The sequence below is a fragment of the Quercus robur genome, chromosome 1, assembly GCF_932294415.1.
Source record: "Quercus robur chromosome 1, dhQueRobu3.1, whole genome shotgun sequence".
Lineage (NCBI taxonomy): Eukaryota > Viridiplantae > Streptophyta > Magnoliopsida > Fagales > Fagaceae > Quercus > Quercus robur.
This window is the reverse complement of record NC_065534.1, coordinates 30,202,134-30,228,801: the sequence shown is the minus strand read 5'-3', so window position 1 is coordinate 30,228,801 and position 26,668 is coordinate 30,202,134. Positions and strand designations below refer to the sequence as shown.

Below are 26,668 nucleotides of genomic sequence, written 5' to 3'. Positions count from 1 at the left end.
TCAATGAAAAAGTAATATATGAAATTGTAATTCAGAGAGGAAAATTGGTGTTCAGATTACTTCCTGAGATACAAAAAAAAAAACAAAAACCTCACTCTTCCAACTAACAAAATAGTGCAGTAGTCTAATTCATTCTCCTGATTAGCTCATTGATGAAATTCTCACGATTTCCGGCATCACCTCCCTCAACATAGTGGTTCCTCTTCTTCTTTAGACCACCCAAGGGTGCCTTCAGCTTAAATGGCCACAGGAAGTTGTTTGCCTGCTTGAAGTGAGGTCCAACTGTCAATATCTCATGGATGAGATCTTCCGTGCAGATAATGCCATACTTACCCAGAGCCTGTGACAACATCATAGCGTATAAGCAACAAGTTAAAGCAAACACTTCCCTTTAGTCCTTTACAAAACAACAGTAGCTTGGAATTACAAACCTGTTCAACGATAGCGTTATCGGTCAAAGCAGTTCTCTGCTGGTTCAACTTTCCATATCCTCTCTTATAGATCAGTTCCCTCACACTCTTCAAGTTGGGATATCTATAAACATGAACATCCAGTTAATGAGAGATGATGTGAATTTTGAACTACAGATGTTTATGCAAGACAAATGAAAAGAGGGAGAGAGAAAAATACACACCCATAAGTCACATAAGGCTCAACCCTCTGGAGCATATTCACTGTAGCCTTGTTCACTTTCAAAAATACACCATTGAAGATCTGTTTTAAAGAAAATTAAAAAAAAGAACAAAATTAGCAGTCTTGTTTAAGAAATGTTTAATCAACCAGGCATTTTGTTAAACCATATAGACAAAAATACATCAAGCTAATACAACTTAAAGACGTAACCATCACGATTAAATCAGCAGTCAACCAGACTAGGAAATAGTAATCATGTTTGCCATCATTTCAGTCAAACATATTAAAATAGTGAAAGATCATCATAGACTTCTGATACTAGATTAGATTGTTGGGCCAATCACTGTATACTGAAGATGTGTTATCACTAATACCAACAGTAACCCCACTAGAAATAGTGTCCACTTAATGCATATATAAAGATCTAAAAGGTCAAAATAAAAAAGTGCTTACACCTAAACACCTTGACACTACATGTTTGAGCTATGCCTCAAAGATTTCTAGGCTATGACTCAAGGAGCTTAAACTTAAAAAGCTTAAAAAACAAGAGTACATTTACTAAAAATACCTAGTACAATAAGCATATAATCTGAACCTGAGTTACCTTCACAAGGATATATTTACCCTCATGACCAAGACAAAAACATAAATAAAAACTACAATAAACAGATACCATTTTATAATACCATAAGGGGTGAGTCTCATGTAATACCTGTCTCAAACGCAAGAGCTGCAATATCTTTCTTGTCTTTGGGTGCATGGCATTGATACTGTAAGTTCCAAATTCCAAAATATAAGAACCTGGTGATCTACCATAAAGATTCATTAACGGAATAATCAAACAGGAAAACTTACCCACGAATGCGAATGATAAACAGGAGCTTTGCCTCTGGGTCAACATAAAACCCACCTTTCAACTTTGCCTCACGCTTCAACCTAATCAGCTCCTTCTCCTGAATAGCCCAAATAGATAATCAATAATTAAGGAATCATCAAAGCATAATACTCCAGTATGCACTAACAATTAGTACAGAGGACTAATACATACCTGCTCTTCATACTCCTTTGAGTACAGCTTGGCCCTATTGAAAATCAACTTTCGGTTTTCTGCATTTTTCTTTTTTGTAGCCTCAAGATCTTGCTTCTTTGCCAATGCCCATTCTTCTTCCCTCTTCCTCTTCTTCAACACTGACTCTGGAATCACCGTCTTGACTGCCTCTTCACCCATCTCTGCAGAAACAAAGATTAATCAAGAAATAAACTATACAAGTTCTAAGAAAATATCAAAGATTATTTCAGCACATTATATTTTGAGCATCAACCAGAAGTCTACTACATAATAAATGATCATTATCACTTCCAAGCATATATTTAATAAGATATCCTGTGTTATTGCTTCCGAAACTAGACTGCAAAAACAACCACTACTTCAGACAATTAAAATTTCAAACCATAAATCCTTTCACTACACTTAGTGCTATTCTTCTCAATTGGTACTATAGTAATAGGTTTAATAGGAATTAGAGGATCCTATTTGATCGATGGTTTATTTGGGAACTGTACATCATAGAGATAATTGACACAGTCGAACTGATAATTATTTCCGGTTTTTGATACCACAAAACACAATAATTATGTGAAGTTCTATCATTATCTCCTTTGAATAATCAAAAATTAAATGGTAAATAGAATAAACAACAATAAGACTCATTCTTCATTCACCACGGGCAAGAAATGACAAGAAAAAAGATTATTGAATAGCCTTATTATAATTTTCAATAGAGAAATGACAGCATATATGAATAAACGCAAATTAAATAAACAAATTGAACCCAATACAAACTATGATAAGCATTCATAGATAAATGATAGACCAAAAAATGAACTTATTTAAACCACCACCAGAAATCAGCTTCGCCACTAGGGATTAGCTTCATACTAATAATTTGCCTTGAACACATAAATATCTGGAAAGAAATAATACTATCAATTCACAATTTTCTGAATCTTACCAGCAACCAAACAAGGTTCAAATTAGAAATTTGCTAGGTTTGGGTATAATCCTACCACATTTAATTATCTTAATCAAATATTGATTCTGTTGTCTATTATATAAAACCCCCCAAATATAATGCTTAAAAGACAGTTATTCAAAACATCAACTCTATAATAGGAAACTATTATTCCCAACATGAAAAATAAAAAGGCCAAATAATATAAAGAAAACAAACAAGTACAGGACTATAGTTTATTCAATGTGATATTTCAACAAACTAAACAACATTTTCAATTTCCATGCTTTACCATTATTTTCCCACCTCCCAAACATAAAACAAAACAAAAAAAGATTCAATAACCAATAAGCATACAACAAAAATGAACGCCCAGAAAGCTTTATACAGCTACAAACTCCACACAATCTTAACTTTCCACGCTATTCCACAAGTTTCCCAGCACCCAAACAGAAAACACAATCACAAAGTTTAAAACATTCACAAACCATAGATTCAAAGACAACACATGCTAATTTAACAGATCGAGAACAAAATGAAACCTTGCTTAAATTGAGAAAGAAATGAAAGGATACAGATTAGGGTTTGAGCTGAAATCAAATATCTGAGAAGGAACTCACCGAAGTTAAGGTCTTTTGATGTGTGCGTAGAGAGAGGGACTGAGAATTTAGGGTTCTCTCGGCCGTGAAAAAGAGGAGGCGTAGAGGGAAGCTAGGGTTTTGTAATAGGGTTTGTAGTAGGGTTGATGCAACTGTGGATGCTTTGTTTGGGTTACTACGGGCATGGGCAGCTCATTGCCCAATTGACCCGTTTTGCTTGTGGGGGAAATTGATATGGGCTTTGGTATTTCTTTACTCCTATTTGTTTATCTATTTCGTCCATAGCCATAAGGTTAGTGTACAAGGCCTTTGCAAAATGATATAGGAAAAAGATTTTCTCCAAACTATACTTCAAATTACTTTAAAATGGTCACATGTGTCCTTTTAATTTTTTTTTTAGGTAAAAGACAGACTTGTTCATTCAACTTGAACTAACTAAACCCAACGCCACCTATGGTTTGAAATTTATTTATTTATTTATAAATCAAAAACAACTAACCCAATCCGATCAAAAAAAAAAAAAAAAAAAACAACTAACCCAACATAACCATAAGTGGAGTGGGGTTTAATTTGGTCAAATTAGAATGACGCATTTCACCATTTTAAAATGATTTGAACAAGGGCGCTACACACTCTTCAGGGGGTTCAAATACCTTTATTATTTTTAATATATATATTACCAGCTTAATTTACCCCTAAAAATAATTTGGTCATATACGGTCTATTTAGTCCTTTTCGGTCCACTTAGCCCACTTTGGTGCTATTCGGTCCATTCGCTCTTATTTAGTCCACTTTGGTCCTATTTGTTTAAATTTGCTTCATTTGGTCCAATTTGGTTCTCTTTGGTCCCATTCTCAATTCAGTCCACTTTGCTCCTATTCAAACCACATTGGTCCTATTAGGTCCACTTTAGTCCTATTTAGTCCATTTGGTTCTATTCAGTCCACTTTTGACTTATTCAGTCAAATTCAGAGAATTTTGTTCACTTTGGTTCTATTCGGTCCAAATTGGTCTTATTAGGTCTATCGGTCTAAATTAGTCTTATTTAGTCCAATTTGGTCCATTCTGTCCACTTTGGTCCTATTCGGTCATATTTGGTCCTTTTTAGTCCACTTTGGTTCTATTCGGTCCATTTTACAAACTTTGGTCTACTTCAGTCTGCTTTGTTCCAATTCAGACCAAATTGGTTCTATTTGGTTCACATTGGTCTTATTTGGGCCAATTTCGTCCATTTTGACCATTTCGGTCCTATTCAGTCCAATTTGGTTATATTTGGTTCTTTTTAGTGCATTTTTGTCCTATTTGCTCCACGTTGGTTTTATTCAATTCATTTTGTCTACTTTGGTCCTGTTTGGTTGACTTTGGTTCTATTCGGTCCATTCTATCAACTATGTTCCTATTCGGTCTACATTGGTCCTATTCGACTCATTCTGTCCAGTTCGGTCCACTTTAGTCCTAACAGGACGATTTTGTTTACTTTGGTCCTATTTGGTCCATTCGGTCTTATTTGGTCCACTTTGGTCCTATTGGTGAACTTTGGTCCATTCAGTTCAACTCAGTCCATTTGGTATTCGGCCCATTTGTGTCCACTTCAGTCCATTCAGTTTATTTTGGTCTATTTTGGTCCATTCGGTCTATTTTTGTATACTTACATAATGGTAAATGACAGGTTTTGATTGAGATCACCTATTCTAAATAAGTAAATCAATTAAAAAAATATATAGATCTCATACTTGTAATACCTAAAATCTTAAGCATAACATTAATTGTTGCTACATTCTTGATGAGCCATATTAACGTAGTATTTTGGTCCACTTAAGTTTAACTAAATTTAAGTGAAAGTCTTTCGAAACATGAAGGTTATGAATATACAAATACACTTTAGGGCTGTTACACATTTTTTTAACATCATTACTTTTAAATGAATTGCATGAGATTGATTATATATTCAAGTAAAATAAATAAATAAATAAATAAGTAAATATATATATATATATATATAGATGCGTTCAAGTTATATTTGATGTAACTTAATCAGAGTTGACCTATTAGATCCAACAGTTAGCAATCACTTTTTGCATGTCATAAATAAGTCAAAACTTTTGTCTATTCTCAAAAGTCATTCTCCTCTGTCTGTGTCACTGTAGCCTTGTTCACTTTGAAAAATACACCATTGAAGATCTGTTTTAAATAAAATTAAAAAAAAGAAGAAGAAGAACGACATTAGCAGTCTTGTTTAAGAAACGTTTAATCAACCAGGCATTTTTTTAAACCATATAGACAAAAATACATCAAGCTAATACAGCTTAAAGACATAACCATCACGACTAAATCAGCAGTCAACCAGACTAGGAAATAGTAATCATGTTTGCCAGGATTGATAACACTGATTAAATAATTTACTAATTTCCCTACTCATTGAAGTTTCTTTGTAGACTCTGTGCTAACCGTGGGATGCATTTGATATATTGCAAGAAATGACTTTGTCAAATGTATATCTCTGATTAGTTATTACTTATTAGAACAAGGTCCTGACCCTTCTACAGATACCAAGGACTATGGTTTTTACTTATGTTATAATATTTCATCTTCATGTGTCTTTCTCTATTGCAGTTGGCGAGGAAGAAAATCATGGAAGAATACTCCAAGCCAATTAAATATGAGGAGTCCAACTTTTGAAAAGGAAACAAATTTCTGAACCACGTACAAGCTTTATGTATCAATAAGTAGTTCGCAGAGATAATTTCCTCTGTTTGAACAAGCTTTATATGGTTACCAATAATTTTTTTTTGCAACTCTTTAAGTTAAAAAAAAGTACAAATTAATGCCAAAAAATGTGAACCTCTCCCTGTCTATGAATTTTTAAGGCTAATAAAATTTTATGTGGTCAAATATGAGTCATGAACATGATTTAATGTATCGACAATACTAAATCAGTTAGCTGCAATAGCTGATCTGTTACAATATTGTGTAAGTGCTAATGTTATCAATATATAGTTGAGCTAAGTTGCTTTAGCTTGTAATTCTAGTGATGGAATGCTTGCCTCAGAGTGGTGAGATGATGATAGTTGTATTAGGCTGGCAGGTGTATGAAACAAGAATCCCTAGATTTGAATGTAATCATGCAGTGGAAGAAAAAGAGCTGTTCTTGGAGATAGGCCTGCTTTGTTCATATAACACTGCCAATAGCTAGCTTAGCATGAGGCCAGTAATGCATTATTTGGACCTCAAAGCCATCTTTCTGGGGATGCTACTCATGGTGCCATGATCCTTCTGCAGACTTTGCTATGTTTGCCTTCAGTGTATGAGAAAGTTGCCTCTGATTACCTAGTACATACTGAAATCTTAGGGAGTGTTTTGGAAACAGCAACACTTGATGGATCTAGATGATAGTTTGATACTTGGTACTGTTTTGTTGGCAGTTTCAGGAGTGTCAGGAGGAATCCTAAAGATTATGATGTATACAGGTTCTGCTACTTGTTAATAGCTTCTATAAGTAATATGAGTTTACAGCCTATTAAAGCATACGCAGGATAGCATTACTGTACATCTTACATTACTAACCAATGTAGAAGAGAACCTTCTTCTAGGAAAAATAATAATAAGGCAACCCACTTGTTAAATAATGTTTAAAATAGGAAATTACATTAAGATTAGGCTAAGTTTCCTTTACAACCAGAGTTACAGGATATTAGTCTGTGAAAACAAATTAAGTGGCAATATTACTATTTCCTACAGATCAAGAAGCATCTTCAACCTGACATGGCTAATGCCTAAAAGGCTAGAGTAAGCTTGGGTTCAATTCTAGAATTTTCATCATTGCTTCTAGCAGTTTGATCAATGCTTTGAGCTGATGGGAGCTTGAGGACAGGAAAATTCACTTGTAGGCCAGCCACACCTGCACCCGTCAGCCTCACCTGCACCCATCAAACAATTAAAGGCTGAAATAGTGGCTCTCATTTACGTGAGAGAGAGAGAGAGAGAGAGAGAGAGAGAGAGAGAGAGAGAGAGAGAGAGAGAGAGAGAGAGAGTTGTAATAGTCTTCTAGAGCTTATTTCTGTGTCACTTTGAAATTTTGGACAAAATAAAGGCAAGTGGTGAGTTTTTTTTGCATCAAATCCATAATATCCAAAACCTTCACTTTCTTTTACTTGTCAGATGAAGGAACATTCAGTAAAAGGACAAGACCACTGCCTGAAAAATCCAAATTAAAGATGACCACATCTCCTAACATGTTGCCAGTCTTTACAAGTTATTTCTACAAAAAGAATTCACTTCAAAAGCCTTTAATCCATTATCAAGTGCCACTGTCTAAATAAATTTGTTTTTGAAGCATTAAGTTTTGAATGCTTGTAACAGATCATATTGGTATAAGAAGTTGATCTGACACATCTGAAGGAAAAAAAAAATTGGAAAGTAAAAAAGAAAAAGAAATCATATTTTGCTGTTGATTTTCTACACCCATTGTGGGGATAATTGATAAGTTCCCTATGGCTATGAGAACTAAGATGCTGACATTTTGGCTTATACTTTTGAATCCAAAGAAAAAAAAATCATTGAAATTTGCTCGGTCATAGCAGTCTAGTTTAAAGCCCAGATGACTACTTCTTTCTTATTCAGTTCAATACAATTACGCGTTCCCCATCATAGAGTTTTGCATAAGAAATACAGTGAGTCAAATATAAATATTATACAACCCACTCTATTATACAAAAGCAGCACCTAAACTTTTTGAAATCCATCAAAATTGCCTCTAAAAATCTACCTTTTTCCACAAAACCAGCACCTTTTCCCACTTTTCTTAAATGGCTACAGTTCTTACATCACCTCCTTTTCTGATGATGATCTATTTAATTAGTATTCCATTGAAATTTGCTCAAGATGTTAACTTCATGTATAATGGCTTCCATCAAGCCAATCTGCATCTAGATGGAATTGCAAAAATCCACCCCAATTGTAATACCCAAAAAAGAAAAAGAAAAAAGAGAGACTTAAAAAGGTGGGATATTTAAGTAAATCTTTTTGTGGGGTCAATTTTATAATTAATATTAACAATGGAGTTTTTAGAAAATAAGGTTGAAACCCTAGCTATATATAAGCTAATTTAAGTCAATGTATAATGACGGATATTTGAGAAATGAGACTACCCAAAATACTCAAGTAGAGAATGTTTGACTGCACACTTGAGGTAAGAACCTAAGAATCTCTTTCTTGTCAAATCTAAGCTGATAAGGGTAATTTTGTAATATTGGGACTACACATGGCAAGGTGTAGAGTGACGTCCCGAATAAGCCCGTTGGCCTTGTGTCTGTCAACACTTGACGAACCGGAGGTTTACAAAGCTGACGAGATTAACTTCTAATTGGGGTTGGAAGCTGATGTCGCCATGATGAAGGGAGGAACTAGGTTGACGGTTTTGATGTAACCCTAACTTGGTCTCCACGTATACGTATAAGGAAGTTTCTTGTGCCACACACCCAATGATGATCAAAAAGACTCCCATAAGGAAAGGATTCTGAAGAATACACTCATAAGGATTCCTATATGGAAAAGACTTCTAAGCCAAGGAAAGAGAGGTCAACCTTTCTCTACTATAAAAGCCTCAATACCTTCATTAGCCAAGGTACGCATAATTTACCCACTCTGACACTCTAAAGTTGTGAGAAATTCTAACTTGACCTTCAGAGGGTATTTGGCTGGCACTACACTGTGCTTTCTGCAAGGTCTTCTCTTTTTGTGTCGTGTAGATGTTGTTTCGAGTACGGGAGGACCGTGTAGCTTACTGTTGATTTTTCAGCATCATCAGTTGGCGCCGTTTGTGGGAAAATGAGCACTTTAGCCTGTTGCTTCCCAGACAAAGAGTTGCATGGTACTTACTCGCTCGATGGCAACTACCAACAACGTTCAGGGAGACAAGCCGTGACCCACTGCCCTGGAGAGGTAGGTTTAAACCCTCATGGCAGTGGTGGAACGTCTCACTAAACAAAATCAAGACCTTGAAGAAAAACTACGGCAGAAGAACGCCGCTATGGGTACCCAAGAGGAAGACTAAGAAGGTACCAGTGTTGAGAGGAGAGACTGAGAAGGGCCGGAAGGTAGTAACGCCCCGAGCAGACCGGAGTGACAAGACATGAGCCATCCTTCCACTACAGACACGGCTTCCTCTTACATTGTAGCAGAGATGCAGATGATGAAGGAACGGATGGACCTTATGATGAACGCCCTCAAAGGACAAATGTCCAGTGACCTCGATGATCTGGTCCACCAAACCGACTCGCCTTTCACCACTTCCGTCAACTCCTTTGTACTACCACAGAAGTTTCATATGCCCCAGATAGAAAGCTACGACAAAGTTAAGGACCCTCTCGATCATTTAGAAACTTTCAAGACCTTGATACACCTACAAGGAGTAGCAGATGAGATCATGTGTAGGGCCTTCCCTACGACACTGAAGGGTCCTACGAGAATTTGGTTCAACTGACTGACGCCTAACTCCATTAGTACTTTCAAGGAGCTAAGCACCCAGTTCACTTCATACTTTATTGGGGGCCATAGGTATAAGAAGTCTACTGCATGCTTGATGAGTATCAAGCAGCGAGAGGAAGAGACATTGAGATCCTACATTGCCCGCTTTAACAAGAAAGCGCTCTCAATTAACGAAGCTGATGACAAGATACTTGTAGTAGCCTTCATAAATGGGTTGAGGAAGGGTAAGTTTTTGTTTTCTTTATACAAGAATGACATGTCAGATGTACTTTACAGGGCCACCAAATACATGAATGTCGAAGATGTGCTGCTGGCTCGAGAGGAAAAGCCTAGGAAGAGAGAGAGGCAAGAAGACAAGTGACAGGACAAGGGGCGAAAGATGGCAAGAACCGAAGAGCGAAGGGATGACAGGTGCTCTAAGCCCCCAGTAGGGAGGTTCACAAGTTTCACCCCGCTAACCGCCCTAATCGATCAAGTCCTAATGCAAATCAAGGATGAAGGAGCCTTAACCTTCCCGGGAAAGCTGAAAGGGGACCCCAATAAACGGCCTAGAGACAGGTACTTCCGTTTCCATTATGATCATGGTCATGACACGATTGATTGCTATGACTTAAAGCAACAGATCAAAGCCCTTATCAGGCAAGGGAAGTTATAGAAGTTCGTCAGTAGGGAGAGAATAGATCCGCCTCCTCAAGAGCAAGCCCTTCGACGGGACAACGAGCGTCCCAGACCATGCCTAGGAGAAATAAGGATGATTATGGGAGGCACAGCGACCACCGGCTCGTCCAAGATGGCCTAAAAGACCTACCTCAGAATGTTTAGATGATAGGCGTCGCCTCGAAGATGCCGCGGATTGATAACCCAATTATTAGTTTCTCAGAAGAAGATGCTCGATGTCTTCACCACCCACATGACAACGCGTTCGTCGTTAGCATCGAGTAGGAGACTATAACACATACTAGGTCTTGGTCGACAACGAAAGCTTCGCAGACATTCTCTGCTACCCAGCATTCTAACAGATGCGGATCAATAGAGAACGTCTAGTTCCAACCAACGCTCCACTTGTCGGGTTTGGAGGAACAAAAGTATACCCCCTTGGCGTGATCACATTGCTTGTAATGATCGGGGACTATCCTCAGCAAATCACTAGGGATGTTACATTCCTTATGGTCGATTGCTCCTTTGCCTATAATGCCATTATAGGACGACTAACCCTTAACTCATGGAAGCCCATAACTTCAACCTACCACTTGATAATTAAATTCCCTATGGAGTACGGAGTAAGAGAATTGCGAGGAGATCAAGTAGCTGCGCGCAAATGCTACATCGCGATGCTGGAGATGGACGACCATCTACAGACCTTGAGCATAGAAGAACAGTGGATAGGGGCGAAACCTGTAGAAAGGCTCGAGGAGATACCTCTTGATAGCTCTAGATTGGATAGAACCACAAGGATTGGCACTCTCGCTAGCCCAACGGTTTGCCAAGAGCTTGAAGCCTTCCTCAAGGCGAATCAGGACGGGTATGCCTGGAGTCATGAAGACATGCCAGGAATCGACCCGTTAGTCATAGTACACAGGCTGAATGTGTCACCTTCCTTTCCACCCATCCGGTAGAAAAAGCTAGTATTCGCCTAAGAGCGAGACTGAGTAATAGCAGAAGAAGTCGGCAAGTTACAAGAGGTGGGCTTAATCAAGGAAGTTTACTATCCCGACTGGCTAGCGAATGTGGTGATGGTCAGTAAGGCCAACGGGAAATGGAGGATGTGCGTAGACTTCATAGATCTGAACAAAGCATGCCCCAAGGAGAGCTACCCTCTTCCACGAGTTGACGTACTGGTAGACTCTACAGCTCAGCACCAGCTACTAAGCTTCATGGACGCCTTTTTAGGGTACAATCAGATCCAGATGGATGAAGTAGATCAGGAGAAGACTTCATTTGTTACCAGCCAAGGTTTTTTTTGTTACAAGGTAATGCCATTCGGCCTTGGGAATGCGGGCCCAACGTATCAAAGGCTCATGAACAAGATGTTTACGAATTAAATCGGGAGGAATGTTCAGGTCTACGTCGATGACATGTTGGTAAAAAGCTGAAGAGAAGAAGACCATTTGAAGGATCTTGAGGAAACCTTCAGTACCCTTCGCTCCTACAACATGAAGTTTAATCCGAGTAAGTGTGCATTCAGAGTAATAGCAGGGAAATTCTTAGGTTTTATGGTGTCTCAAAGAGGCATCGAGGCTAACCCAGACAAGATCAGAGCCATAGTAGAGATGGCCCCCTCGAAGAACGTAAAAGAAGTGTAGAGTTTAAACGGTAAAGTAGCCGCCCTGAACAGGTTTGTATTAAGAGCGACGGATAAATGTTTACCCTTCTTTCGCACGCTGAAGAAATCTTTTGAATGGATTGCCGAGTTCCAGTGAGCATTCGAGGAGCTAAAGGCTTACCTTTCTTCCCCACCGCTACTAAGTCCTTCACAACCGGGGGAAGAGCTCTTCCTGTATTTGGCTATCTCCCCGGCAGCTGTTAGCGTGGCCTTGGTTTGAGAGGAAGACAAGGTTCAAAAGCCCATGTACTATGCCAGCTGGGCATTTCGTGGTGCAGAGGAGAGGTATCCACCCATGGAAAAGCTTGCCTTTGCCTTAGTTACAGCAGCCCACAAACTCAAGCCGTACTTCCAAGCTTACAGGGTAAACGTCCTAACCGATAAACCCTTACGACGGGCCATAAGCAACCCCGAAGCTCCTAGTTGGTTGGCGCTATGGGCGATAAAGTTTAGAAAGTTTGACATTTAATACCGCCCATGCACCGCTATCAAAGGGTAGGTCGTTGTTGACTTCATAGTAAAGTTTACCAAAGGGGAACACAAGAGGGCAGATGAATATCCGCAGTAGAGCATACATATAGACGGGTCATCCAACAAGCAAGCCGGAAGTGTTGGTGTTGTACTTCTCTCTCTTGAAGGGGACCAAATTGAATGGTCCGTCTCGACTTCCCTACCACCAACAATGAAGCAGAGTATGAAGCCTTAGTGGCAGGGCTTGATCTCGCCAAAGCAGTAGGAGCCACAAGAGTGATCCTTTACTGCGACTCTCAGGTCATCACTAACCAAGTAAACAGGGTCTATGAGTGTAGAGGTGAAAGAATGAAAAGATATCTGGACCAAGTAAGGAGAAGGGTAGACAAGCTAAAGGCCAAAATTATCTAAATCCCAAGAGGAGAGAATGAGCAAGCCGACCGCCTTACCAAAACCGCTTCAGCTGAACATATGACTACCCTGGGTAACGTACTCTTTTTTGTTCAGCTTTCTCCACTAATAGACTCCGTCGATATACAGGAGATAGGTTCCGAAAGCAGCTGGACCACGTCGTTAGTCTCTTACTTGAAAAACGGCATCTTACCAGACAGAAGGGAAGCCGTAAGAAAGTTGAAGGTCCAAGCAGCACGGTTCATTTTGATGAAGGACGTCTTATATAAAAGAGGTTTCCCCCGCCCATACCTGAGGTGTTTGGGTCCCGAGGAAGCGGACTGCGAAGGGATCTGCGGAAATCACTTAGGGTTACGATCGTTGGCACACAAGTTGATCTGAGTAGGGTACTACTGGCCCACCATGCAAAAAGACACTCAGACTTATGTCAGAACCTGCGACAAATGCCAAAGATTCAGCAATATCATAAGACAGCCATTCAAAGAGTTGATCCCTATGACAGCCCTATGGCCGTTCGCTCAGTGGGGTTTAGACATTATGGGGCCTTTCCTAATAGCCATGTGATAGCTGAAGTTCCTGGTAGTGGGGATAGACTACTTCACAAAATGGGTGGAAGTTAAAGCCTTAGCCACCATTACGGAGAAAAACGTGAGAAGCTTCGTTTGGAGATCCATCATATGCAGGTTTGGGATCTTTAGAGTCTTAGTCTCAGACAACGGGAAACAATTCGACAACGATTCTTTTCGGGATTTTTGCTTGCTATTAGGGATCATAAATCACTACTCCTCCCCCGCCCACCCTTAAGCAAACGGACAAGTTGAGGTCACGAACTAATCCTTGCTCAAAATTATTAAGACTCGGCTCAAGGGGGCAAAGGGTATATGGCCTGAAGAGTTGCCAAGCATAGTATGGGTGTATAGGACAACGACGAGGACACCTATAGGAGAAACACCATTTTGGCTAACATACAGAAGCGAAGCAGTCATTCCAGCTAAGGTCGGACTCACAAACTATAGGGTAGACAACCATGATAAAAGGAAAAACGGCAGGCTATGTGTCTAGTTGATGAAGTCAAGGCGATAGTAGAATAAAGGCTCGCATGGTACTAGGACCGCATGGCTAAGCACTACAACTCTCGGGTCCGATATAGAGACTTTCAGGTCGGAGATCTCATTTTAAGAAAGGTCATGGGTGCTGCTAGAGATCCTACCTAAGGAAAGCTCGGCCCTAATTGGGAAGGACCCTACCGAGTCACGTGATGGCAAAGGAAAGAAACCTACCACCTAGAGACAATGGATGGACGGAAGTACACCACCTATGGAACACCGAGCACCTACGGAGGTACTACCAGTAAAGAGGATAGCGTGAAGAGCAGCATCCCCTTATTTTTAGTATATCTTAGTTAAATTTAGCTACACTCCTCAGTTTTTCTATTTTGCTTTAGATTTTGCTACAATAACTCTTTTTTGAGCCCAAAAGGTAGGTTTTTTATTTATTTTATTTATATTTTTTAGAACTACTTTTTCTACAAATGCATTGTTTATCATAATAAGAGGAGTTTCATTCAGATATGACTCAATGTGTTTTTCCTACAATATATTATCAAGTCCATAAAGTGGACGAATTTGCAACTAAGTCCAAAAAGAGGACGAGTCCATAAAATGGACGAGCTTGCTTCCAAGTCCATAAGTGGATGAGTTTGATACGAAAACCATAAGTGGATGTATTTATCATCAAGTCCACAAAGTGGACAAGCTTATTATTAAGACCACCATATGGACGAGCTTATTATTAAGTCCACAAAATGGACAAAGTTTATTACTAAGTCCACAAGAAGTGGACGAATTTATCATCAAGTCCACAAAGTGGACGAGCTTATTAAGTCCACCAGATGGACGAGCTTATTATTAAGTCCACAAAATGGACAAAGTTTATTACTAAGTCCACAAAAAGTGGACGGATTTATCAACAAGTCCACCAGATGGGCGAGCTTATTTCTATGTCCACAAAGTGGATGAATTTATCATTAGAGGTCCAATAAGTAGACGAAGCCCATTACCAAAAAGTGGATGAGTCCAAAAAATGGGCAGGTCGTCCACTAAGTGGACAGGTCCACCAAGTTTATGGGTTTAAGCCCATAGAACACAGATTATCTCACGTATGGACAAAAGAAAGAAGACGAACATACAACAGTGAAACGTACAGAAAGGAATGGATATAAATCAACATAAGTTAGTCTTTACAAAATCAAGCCCAAAAAACAACAGGGCATTTTACAGTGACTTAAAAACAGAACAGATAAAAAAGATTTACATAAAGTTAAGAAGCTGGAGGGATTGGAGAGTTTCCGTTAACCTTCTCCCCGACAACATTGTCCTCGACGTTCATGGGCTCAGTGGATGGGACTAAGGAGGAGACGAGGGCATCTATAATTGGCTGGGCTCGGACGACATTACCATCCTTTGGGTTAGACTTAGTAGAGTCATTAGTTTCCTCATGGATAGTGTTGTCAGCAGGAGTAGACGGCAGAGGCTCGTCCATAGTAACCTTGGAAAAATCTAGATGAGGGTAGAGGGACTTAACCTGCTTAAGGCAGTCCTCAAACCCTTCACCATAGTATCCACCACAGAAATCTATGAATGGCTGCGAGGCCTTGTATTCATTTACAATGTCAGCTCTGGCCATCTCCACTTGTTCAAGGAGGGTTGTCAGCTCTTTCTCTACTTTCTCCTTTGCTTCTTGCTCACTCTTTATTTGACGACCCTCCTTTTGTAGCTTACCCTTCAAATTTTTTACCTCCTCATTAAGAGAGTGAATGGCACCTTTATATTATTCCTCCTCGTCCATCAGGAGCTCTATGTGCTTATGTAAGTGTGCAATCACTCCTTCTTTAGCGATGCCTCTATCTTTTGTAAAGCTTTCATATGCACCAACGCCTACAAGGCACAATAGCCGTCAGCTACTAGACAAGTGTGTAAGAAAGATAAACACAAAGGAAAACATACCCTTCTCAGCACAAGGATCTATATCCTTATCTCTGATGATGGATTCCACCATCTCCATGGCATAGTCCTTGTGTGTAAGAAGACGACAGTCTGGTCCCTAAGCAATAGGGCCTAACGACGTCATCAGACCCTTACCCACTCCATGGCTAGTCTTGGGGAGCATCAGCTTTTTTGAGGATTTGTCCCCAACGGTAACAACAGACTTCTTAGGTGGACAATCATCCTTTCTATCAGGTTTTCTCTTGAGTGCGCCCTTCCCGACAACTTTTGGAGCTGACGAAGACGCTCCATCCCCCTTCACCTTATTCTCTTCTTCTTTCTTCTGTTGGGCAGCGTATGCGCGCATTTGCACCCTCAACCTAGCAGCCTCCATTTCTACATACATTAAGTGACAGATATAAGTTAGGAGATGCCTAAAAAGTAAAAGGAATAAAGCGACGGGGGTAAATAAAAGATACTCATGACGACGAGAATAAGAGTTAAGTTTATGAGTTGCAGGGTTGACACTGGACCACCGCAATATGCGTGTAGCGTATTAATGGTAATCAAATCCCTACACTTGCGCTTTTCAAAAGGGATTTCAAGAACTCGTTGGATGAAGGCCTCCTGCTCACTGGTAATGGTTGGGTGAACACTAGCTGAAATAAGAATAGACGACGACATTAGAAAACTTGCAAGAAAATTGAAAATTTAGCAAGAAAAGATGACGGCATAAAACTTGACTCCTTAATTATGCCCCAAGTGTTATCAAAGCTGTAGAGCATTGTGTCCCACTCTTCTAGATGGCATACCTAATTTGTCCCTTTAACAAAAAAGTACCTATCCTTCTAGTTCCTGTTGGAATCGGGCATGTCTGATACAAGTCTTAGTACTTTTTTCAAAGCAGCAAAGTGATAAATCCCTTGAGAAGAGACAATATGTTGGGGCCGGTAGCACCAGGAAAACTCGTCTAGCGTAAGCTGATGGTTCCCTCCACTTAGACGACCCCACAAGATCTTCGATCCTATGAAGATCCTCCAGGCATTAGGGGCGATTTGGCTAATGGATAGACCGAGAAAGTTAGCTAGCTAACAGTGTAACGCAGTCATTGGTAACCTCAACCCCGCTGCCAGTGTAGCGTCATACATACCAGTATCCTCCGTCTCCCAGAATAGCACTTCTCAAACTTCCCAAGAAGACGGATTGGTATGTGATTTGGGATTTGGAAACGGTTTCTCAAATTCTTGAAAATCTTGGACGTTATCTTCGGAAGGAAATCATTTACAGTCCACATTTGAGGAAGTATGAATGGACGAACGTGCCCACTTTCAGGGTTTACTAAACTCCCAACCTCGGGGGTCCTACCATCTGTGTCATCTTCGTCCCAGTCACCCTTCATTACCCCGTCATCTTCAATCTCTTCCTCACCGTCAATTTCTCCCTCATCATTAACTTCTCCCTCGTCTATCTCTTCCTCATGTTCTTGTCTTATATAATCCCCATCCTCGTTAGAAGAACGGGCTGACATCTCTCTTTCTGACAACTAGGATTGACCCTCCTCGGGCTCTTGTCCTGTTTGGAAGACTTCGTTGTAGCCTACTTCTTCATGGACTGACGACTGCTCACTAATCGCTTCCCTAGTCATTTTTTACCTACAAGCGATGGAGTTATTCTATGCACTTAAGTTGACAGCCTCGTTAAAAAGCTACACTACCAACTAAAGCGCAATAATAAAATGATTGATAGGAGAAGAGAAGAGAAGACTTACCAAGTAAACGGTCTCACGACAAGGTTCTCCAAATAGTAAGCCCTCTCTCTCTCTGGATAGGCAATAAAATGGGGAGGATGAGAAAACTAAGGTATATATAGAATCAAAGGGTGCATGGAAGACGAAGCGACATCTTTATCCAGAAGCGGATCCAGTTGAAATGCGACACATGTTCAAACAATTAATGCACGGTGCTCGAGGGAACATCCATAAATGTCTCTTTCTTATCCCTGAATAAATACAATTAAATAAATAAAGGTAAAAGGCTGAACTCCACAACTAGTCAACTTTAATTGATGAGGTTATGGAGTAGGGGGCAGCTGATAAGGGTAATTTTGTAATATTGGGACTACACATGGTAAGGTGTAGAGTAACACCCCGAATAAGTTCCTTGGCCTTGTGTCTGTCAACACCTGATGAACCAGAGGTCTATAAAGCTGACGAGATTAACTTTTGATTGGGGTTGGAAGCTGACGCTGCCATGAGGAAGGGAGGAACTAGGCTGACGGTTTTGACGTAACCCTAACTTGGTCTCCACGTATATGTATAAGGAAGTTTCTCGTGCCCCACGCCCAATGATGATCGAAAAGACTCCGATAAGGAAAGAATTCCGAAAAATACGCTCATAAAGATTCCTATATGGAAAAGACTTCTAAGCCAAGGAAAGAGAGGTCAAACTTTCTCTACTATAAAAGCCCCAATATCCTCATTAGCCAAGGTACACATAATTTACCCACTCTGGCACTCTAGAGTTGTGAGAAATTCTAACTTGACCTTCAGAGGGTATTTGGTCGGCATCACAGCGGTGCTCTTTGTGAGGTCTTCTCTTTTTGTGTCATGCAGGTGTTGTTTCGAGTACGGGAGGACCGTGTAGTTTATTGTTGATTTTTCTGCATCAATATAAGCTTTATTTAGAATTAGAGTATTTTGACCAGTAGTGAAACTATTTAAATATTCAAACGTTTTAATGATGCAATAGAAGTTTTGATTTATATTTTGGAAATTTGGACACTAACTACCTCCAGATTTTTCTATGCTTAGTATTTTATTTATTTTATTATTATTTTTTATATATACACTTTGTTGCGATAAGTGTAGATTGAAGCTGTAGATTTTAGGTGTAATGAGTTAGGGGTCAGGTTTCTGCACAGTTTTTGTTTAAAAAACTGTACTCGAATTGATGGAATTGGAGAAAAACAAAATGTCTAGTAAGTATAGGTTTGAAGCCTGACAAGTTTTAAGAAAAAAAAAAAGAAAAAAAGAAAAAAAAAAGGAAGAAAGGTGTAAACGCAAGTGTAGTACTTGAAGATGGCCCATGTGCCTTGTCTTTCCTAGTATTACATGGTACTAGGAGTTATAGCCTTATCTCTAGGGCATTAATGGTGGCATAAAAAAAGAGAGAAAAATATTATGATGGTGTGGAATTTTGGTGTGAGATAACAGTTATTAGATTTTGTTAATAGTTTCTCTTGTGGCAGTTTAGGTGATATTTAAGGATTTTAGAGTATTCACAACAGTGGAGTTAAAAATTTAACTATTTGGCACTATAAAAAGTTACTTTATCTATTTTATCTACTCACATATTGCAACAGTGGATCTATTTTAGCTTTCAACACAATAAAATAATATAAATATCACAATAAAATAATATATCTACTACAATAAAATAATACATCACACTAAAAAAACATCACAAATTGGTCATCGTCACAATTCACAACTGTAAGGTTGAATTTAATCAACCATTTGTTGGCTTTATTCCATGACAAATTTGCTTGTAATATAGCACTTAGAAACCCTGTATTTAGGTGGGAATCATGTAAGGGTAGTGTGTGAGAGAGTGTGAAGAAATGCTCAAGACTGTGCAGTGAAGTAGGGACTCACGGCTTGATCTTGCGGGAGGCTCGCGGCTTGCAAGCCGCCAAAAGTCGCACACACGCAGAGCATGCAGGGGAGCTGAACAGTCATGCCACCTGGAGCACTACAGGACAAAAATCCAGACTGGCCATTAAGTTAGCTCGCAGCTTGAACTCGCGACTCAGTCAAGTCGCGAGGTCAAGTCGCCAGCCAGCCCTGTTTTGGAAAAACTGACTCTTCGCATTCCATTCTCACACCAGTATAAATACCCCTCATTCCCACAAAATATGTGTGGCTATTCAGAAAGAAAAACCCTAAGAGAGGTTTCTTTAAAACACCCACTCAATTAGAGAGAGCTACTCATTCTTAGAGAGAAATCTTTGTAGTCTTTTCTTATTCCCTCTCTCATTGTCATACCTATTGAGAGGAGATTTCTATCCAAACACTACCCACACCCATTTAGAGTGTTGAGTGTTTTTGGAGCTTTGGGAAGCATTGGAAGATGCCAAGGATGGCGGATGCTATGGTTTAGTAGCGGAATTCGGTAAGTTAGAAAAGAAAAAGGTTCGGCGCAACCTCGTTGGAGCCAGAAGCTTGGAGGGCTTAGGTACATCGGGTAGATTAGGCTTGGAGGGTCTATTGCTGTTCATGTATCCCAACTACATTTTCTAGTGGATTATTGACCGCTTGGAGGGCAGCGGAGATGTTTTACGCCGAGGGCTTCGGTTTCCTCTTCGATAACACATCGTGTGTTGTCCTTGTGTTTGCATCTCTCTTCCCTTTATCTTTGCCTTTTATTTTCTACTGTGGATGTGATTTATAATTGGCTTAGATTGTTTTCCAATTCTGTTTATAGCTTATGTTCATTTTTCGCACACTAGTTGTTTGACATAAAGCTTGAATTGGTTATTTTGTAAATTGGGGGTCTAAACGTTCAAGGGTGTTTATACACATATTTGAACTTTCAACAACCACTGTTAACCAAGAACAACCACCCACAAAAACCTTTTAGCCAGCCACATCCACCTCGACCACCACTCCACTAGCAACAACCTCTATGTGACAACCGTAACCCATGGCAAGAAAAAAAAATCAAACCACCACCAACACAACCACAACCACCAACACAGCCCACAACAATCACAACCACAGCTACCAAACCACCACCAACATAGCCAACAAACCACCATTTCAACCACAATCCACGGTCACAACCAAACCCACAAAAAAAATCAAACACCAAAAAACCCATGCGAAGAAGAACCAAAAAAACCAGCAAAAAAAAAAAAAAAAAAAAAAAAAAATCAGAAACCCATAAACCCAACAATCCAAAACCCATGAACCCAAAATTCCCGCTGTTGTTGATCATGGCACCGTATGGACGAGCGATGTTACGAATTACCATTGATGTTCTACGATGAGTTGGAGCTGATGTTACAATGGGTTTAGTGGAGAATCAACCCTTCGTCCATGCTGCCCACGCTGTCAACATCCTCGCCGTGCTTTGGTTTCCAATTATGCTTTGATCTCATCACTCTATCTGTACATCTCTCTTTCGGCTTGGGACTTGGGGCTTAGGTTGGTGAGTTGGGTCGGCAGAAGGGGTGGGTCAGAGCTGGGTCTGTGGTGGCGTGTGTCGGCAGCATGGGTTAGGGGGGGCGGCGGCGTGAGACGTCTGAAAGTTGAGAGAGAGAGTTGAGAGTTATGAGAGTTCTAAGAAGAAAAGAAAAAGAAAAGAAAGAAAGGAAAAAAAATAACATTTTAATAAGAGGGAGAATAAATTTTTTTATTTTTTTTAGCTTTTAGCTACAGTGCACATCTATTTATAGATGTGCACTGTAATGAAGGTAAATTTTTTACCTTTAGCTCCACTGCTATAGTGTGGATTTTTGTGTTTTGGTGGAGCTAAAATAGCTATATAGCTATTTAGCTCCATTGTTGTGAGTGCTTTTAGTGGAAGTGTTAGAGAGAAGTTCTTTTGTAGTGAAATAGTTGAGGTAAGTAACTTTATTCTAATTGGTTTTATTTTGCTTATATTACTGTATTTTCACTATTGAAATTTGTTTATAATTGTTATAATTTTATTTAATTGTTTTAGCTACGTTGATTTAAAGTAAAGAATAAAGAATCATTACAAATATATTTGATTATTGAATATATAATTATATATATGTATTTGAATGAGATATATTTTTGTTTGAACTATGATTTGATATATATATATATATATATATATGATTTTGGACAATTTGACTATGTTTTGACTCTGATATCCAGCTAATGGGCGTTATTCATTGGTACTTTGATACCCCCCAATGAGGGTTATTCATTGGTATTGAAACTAGTTCAATTGGGGGCATCATGAGTCTATCGTGTTTTTGGACCTAGCTAATGAGGATATACATTAGCACGAAACTAGTTTTATCTGAATTTGATGCCCAGTCACGGGAATATAGCGTAACCATAGTCGTAAAGATTGTTAAGAATATAAATTATGTTGAATATTTGAACTGTTTTAAGTCCTTGGAACCTATTGTAAATTATAGCTTTGATATATGGAAAACTGATTATTTTCTAATCTATCTATGATATATTTGTAAGATTAAAATATTCGATCTATGTACAACTTATTATTTTACAAATCTATTTGCTTGATAGAACTTATTAGGACTTTGGTTACTTATTGAGTTGTCAACTTATCCCCCTCTTTCCCCTTTTAGATTCTGATTAGGAAGAGTAGCATGTGTTTGGGCTTCTGCTGGGATGTGCGTATGACTGAAGTTTAGGAATCATTGGAATAAGATTTGGACTTTTATGTTTAAAATCATTTGGACTTTTAGTCTTAAAGGATTTAGTTTATTTTTCTTTTGATGTTGGAAGATTATTATTTGAAGATCTTTTGAGAATTGCATTATTGAAGATATTTTTGGATTTATTGATGAAATTTTCTTTGAGGATAATTCTTTAGTTATTAAGAAGGCCTTTCACACTTGTAGGGTGTAAACTTTGTAAGTGTGTGGTTGTTGTCACGTGCCTAGCTCTTACTTGGATTCGGGATGTGACAGAAAGTTATTATTTGCCTCCACAAAGTACCTGCTTGTATGGTTTATAATGAGTGGTAGTAGCGTAAAGGCATAGAAAGAAATTGATGGAATAGACTCTGTTAATGAAATTAAACTACAATTTGTGATTATGTAGATAGTATATAATTCAGTAAACCAGAAATCCGAATGACTGTGTTAATCAAAATAGAATAGACAGAAATGGCTTAAAGGCTGAAAGAATTTAGAAAACAAAAACAGCAATTGATCAAAGCTAGCATTTAGCACTAGTCCTTAACTCTTGGTTTGGGAGTTTATAAAGGAATGAGATGAAATGAATAAATTATAAAGGAATGGAATAAGTATAAGTAATAGCAAGGAATGAAATGAAATAGAATGAATTGAAGTGGAGTGAAACTAAATTGTCTTATTGGAAGTTAAAATAAAAAAGAAAAAAGAAAAAGAAAAAAACAAATAGAAATGAATGAATGAAACTTAAAATAACCTTGTTTGGGAATTCCATGAGAATGAATGAAATTATTATTATTATAAAAAAAAAAAGTAAAAGTACTTAAAAAAAAAACTGATTATGATGGCTTAAAAGTATGACTCATTTATTGTAAGACAACGATATTGAGTTACACAATTTGAGGAGATGAAAAAATAATGATATCTTTAAATAAAGTGAGGAAACTAATAAGAGGGGCAGTACTGGAATTTGGAAAATATAAATGGGTATTATAAATATTTTTGGTCAAAATTTCATCAAACTCCATCCCATTTTCCTTTAATTCCTTCCAATTTTGGGAATGAAAAATTGAGTTTTTAAGGGAGGGAATAATGCGTTCCAACCTATCCATTCTACTATATTTGAGAGTTTATAAAGAAAATGAATAGAATGGAATGTATAAAATAAAAAATAATGTAAAGGAATAGAAAGGAATTAACTATTATCTCTCTTGTTTGGATGTTTGAAAGGAAAAGAATGGAATGTGTATGTTTTTAGATCCCTTAAAAACACAATTGGATTAACCTAGGTAATTAGCTAAGTTATTACTTAGTCCAAATTCCAAATCTAGGTTATCACAATCAAATAATCATATCATGCATAGCAGCGGAAAGATAGATAACACAATGATATGATCATCCAGGAAACCAAACCGGTAAAAATCTGGGGAGGATTTAACCTAGCTATCCTCAAGGTAAACCTGAATCCATTATGAAAGAATCGAAGTTTTACAATAGGACTTAGACCACTAACATCCTATTGCTACCCACCAGTAGAAACTTACTGACATGATTACGTGCAAGCTTCGAGACCACAGACTCCTTCTTTCTTGGATTCTCCAGCAAGTACAAGCACACTCGCTTGTGTTTCTTTAAGTTCTTATGGCAGCAATTGAATGATCATTAAGTTCTTGAACGAATCTCATCTTGATAATCCTAAACTTGTGTAAAGGAAAGCTCCTCACAAATCTCACAAGAGATTTACATAAACAGCAATATGAGCAGCACTAAAACATGGCTAGGGTTTGCCTTACATACCTAGGGCAAAAACACAAAACCCTAAATGTTTTAAATGAACTAGGGCTGAGTTGGAATATTACAGAAAAACGCATTTTGCCTGAATTTCGATTGATCGAGCTTAAGCTTCGATCGATCGAACCAGGCCGAATTGCACTTTTAATTCTGCATCAACTTAAATCCAACTTTACATAAATGACACAACTTTGAGCAAGTCTAAACACAACTAAACATCTTGTTTTGATCATGGTTTGCCAACAATTTACATTAGAGTTCTAAATACATAAGTTTCTAAGTCTTTAGAACCTAACAAACTCCCCCTTTGGCAATCCGTGACAAAACACAATCAAAAGCTCAAAGTTTACAAAGAAAAACCCTTTACAAAAAATGGTCATAAAAAAAAATCCAATCCTAACTACCATCCATTAGTTGCAAGTGTAGACAGCAGTTCAATTGAATCAGCCTGTATATTTCCTGAAACACTTAAACAAAATGCATAATCGCATGTGTGGAAAATACAAGTAAACAAAATAAATTCTTGATTTCACTCAACACAAAATAAAGACATATATCAATGAATAACTCATAAATATAAATCAATAAGCAATGAAACAAGAAACATATAAAACATATAAAACAATAAATGTATCTCCCCTTATCATGAGTAGCCTAACAAAAAAAACAAGAGCTAAAAATGTAAATATAAAGTGAAGCACCTAAATACAATCTAATCTCCACAAGAACAAACAAACAAAAATGCTCTCCCCTTGAAAACAAAAAACTCTACAAGTGCTCAAATCCAAGATGTACTCCCCCTTTTTGTGACGGAATGCCAAAGGGCAATCAAAATCCATCATCAAATGGAGGTGGAGGTGAGGATCGTCGAAACTATGCCAACTCTGAGCACAAAGTACGGATCTCATCGAGCACATCCACCAAAATCTGTCCATGAGCCACCTGAACGGTCAAGACATGATCCAACGTACATCGAATGTCTGAATCATCTGAAGTAGTCAGTGGAGGAACATCAACATCGGCAGTAGCAGCACCGGACGCCTCAGCCGTATCAACACTTGTAGAAGAGGGAGGAGGGGGAACAGCACCAGATGACACACCTCTAGGACGCGTAGAGCCAACTCTCAAGTGAGTAGCCCTCTGCCTAAGGAAGGTGGCACCTATGACATGTACGGGCTCACCGGGAAGGAAGTCAGCTAAACCGAGAAACAACAAAATCTTATGAATGAAAATAGGATGGATAAGAGCATGAGCTACGACAGAACTCCTATGAACTTCGTTCAAAGAACGAAGAAACAGATGAGGGAAATTGATAGACACACCGGAAACAAAGGCGTACAAAAACACACATCGCTCAAGAGGGATGGTGTGGAGATGAGAAATAGGCCACAAAGAATGACACACTATCCTAAAGAAAAGATAGGCAGTCTCAGTAAGCTCAGCAGACATGATCCAAGGATCAAAACCCCATTGGATAGAAGACCCAGTAATGTAAGACATAACGTCATCTAGAGGTGGAGACTCTTCATAAGGATAGACAGGCTCCCTAACAATTGGAACCCCAAGAGTTTCAGCCACTATCCGAGGGGTAATGGTGAACTAAATACCTTGTATCCAACTCCTAACCAGGGTGTTGGAATCATAGACGTGGTAATAGAGATTCGAGAAGAACTCTCTAATCAGGGCGGTCGGGGGTGGATGATCTACCTCTAACAAAGGCAACCAACCTCTACTCTCAAGGTTTGCCCTAATGGCAGGATTAACTTCATCTAACACAATAGAACGCTTAGCCCAAATCTTTCTCTTACAGTTCAGTTTCTTATAGAGCTCTCTGCTTTTGTCATTCCTGAACAACTCACTCCTAGAGGGAGACTTAGAGGAAGTGGAGGGGGTCCTATGAGCTCTAGTCTTCCTAGGCATGGTGCTAGGATAAGGACAAAGACACAAAGCCAAAAAAAAAACAAAAACCAAGGGCAGATTGCAAGTTAGCACAAAAAAAATATAAAACAAAAATCTATATGATGCATGAACAGTTTAAATGTTATGATGCATGCTCTAATGCAGTGAAATTAAGTTCAAATGAAGTTCAAGTTCACAAAATTGGCTTGAGCATAGAGTTTCTAACAAAACCTCCAAAAATTGGAAAAACCACTTGTTCAATTTGTAAAAAATTGACCAATTGATCATCACACAAGATTGAATACATAAAATAATGATCAATTACATCAATTGAAACCAATTTGAACAAAATCCCTAAATTTGGATGAATACAAGCCCTAGAATTTTCAATTTCTCACAAAACACCAAATTGATCAAATTAAACATCATAGATCATGATTATAACATTATAGGAACAAAACTCAATGATCAATTTCAGAAAAAGTGGCTTGAATCATCAAAAACCCCAATTTGAAAAGTTCCAAAAATACCCAATGAATTGCATGAAAAAAATGCATGAAACCATGAAATAAATTGCAAAAGGAAGGGCAAAAAGGACTTATCGGCTTAGAGAGAGGAAAACCTTGCAAAAAATTTCGGAGGAAA

At 38.6% G+C, this 26,668-nt stretch overlaps 1 protein-coding gene across 1 annotated transcript; it reads right to left on the bottom strand.

Annotated features, from left to right (window-relative positions):
• LOC126729011 (60S ribosomal protein L7-2) lies at nucleotides 1-3,459 on the bottom strand. Its single transcript, XM_050434776.1, has 7 exons — nucleotides 3,266-3,459; nucleotides 1,682-1,863; nucleotides 1,489-1,586; nucleotides 1,346-1,403; nucleotides 635-714; nucleotides 432-534; nucleotides 1-340 (listed from the first exon to the last, which is right to left on the bottom strand). The coding sequence occupies exons 2-7, from the start codon at nucleotides 1,859-1,861 to the stop codon at nucleotides 125-127; spliced, it is 735 nt and encodes a 244-aa protein (XP_050290733.1). The 5' UTR covers nucleotides 1,862-1,863; nucleotides 3,266-3,459; the 3' UTR covers nucleotides 1-124.
• Nucleotides 3,460-26,668: the final 23,209 nt, after the last annotated feature.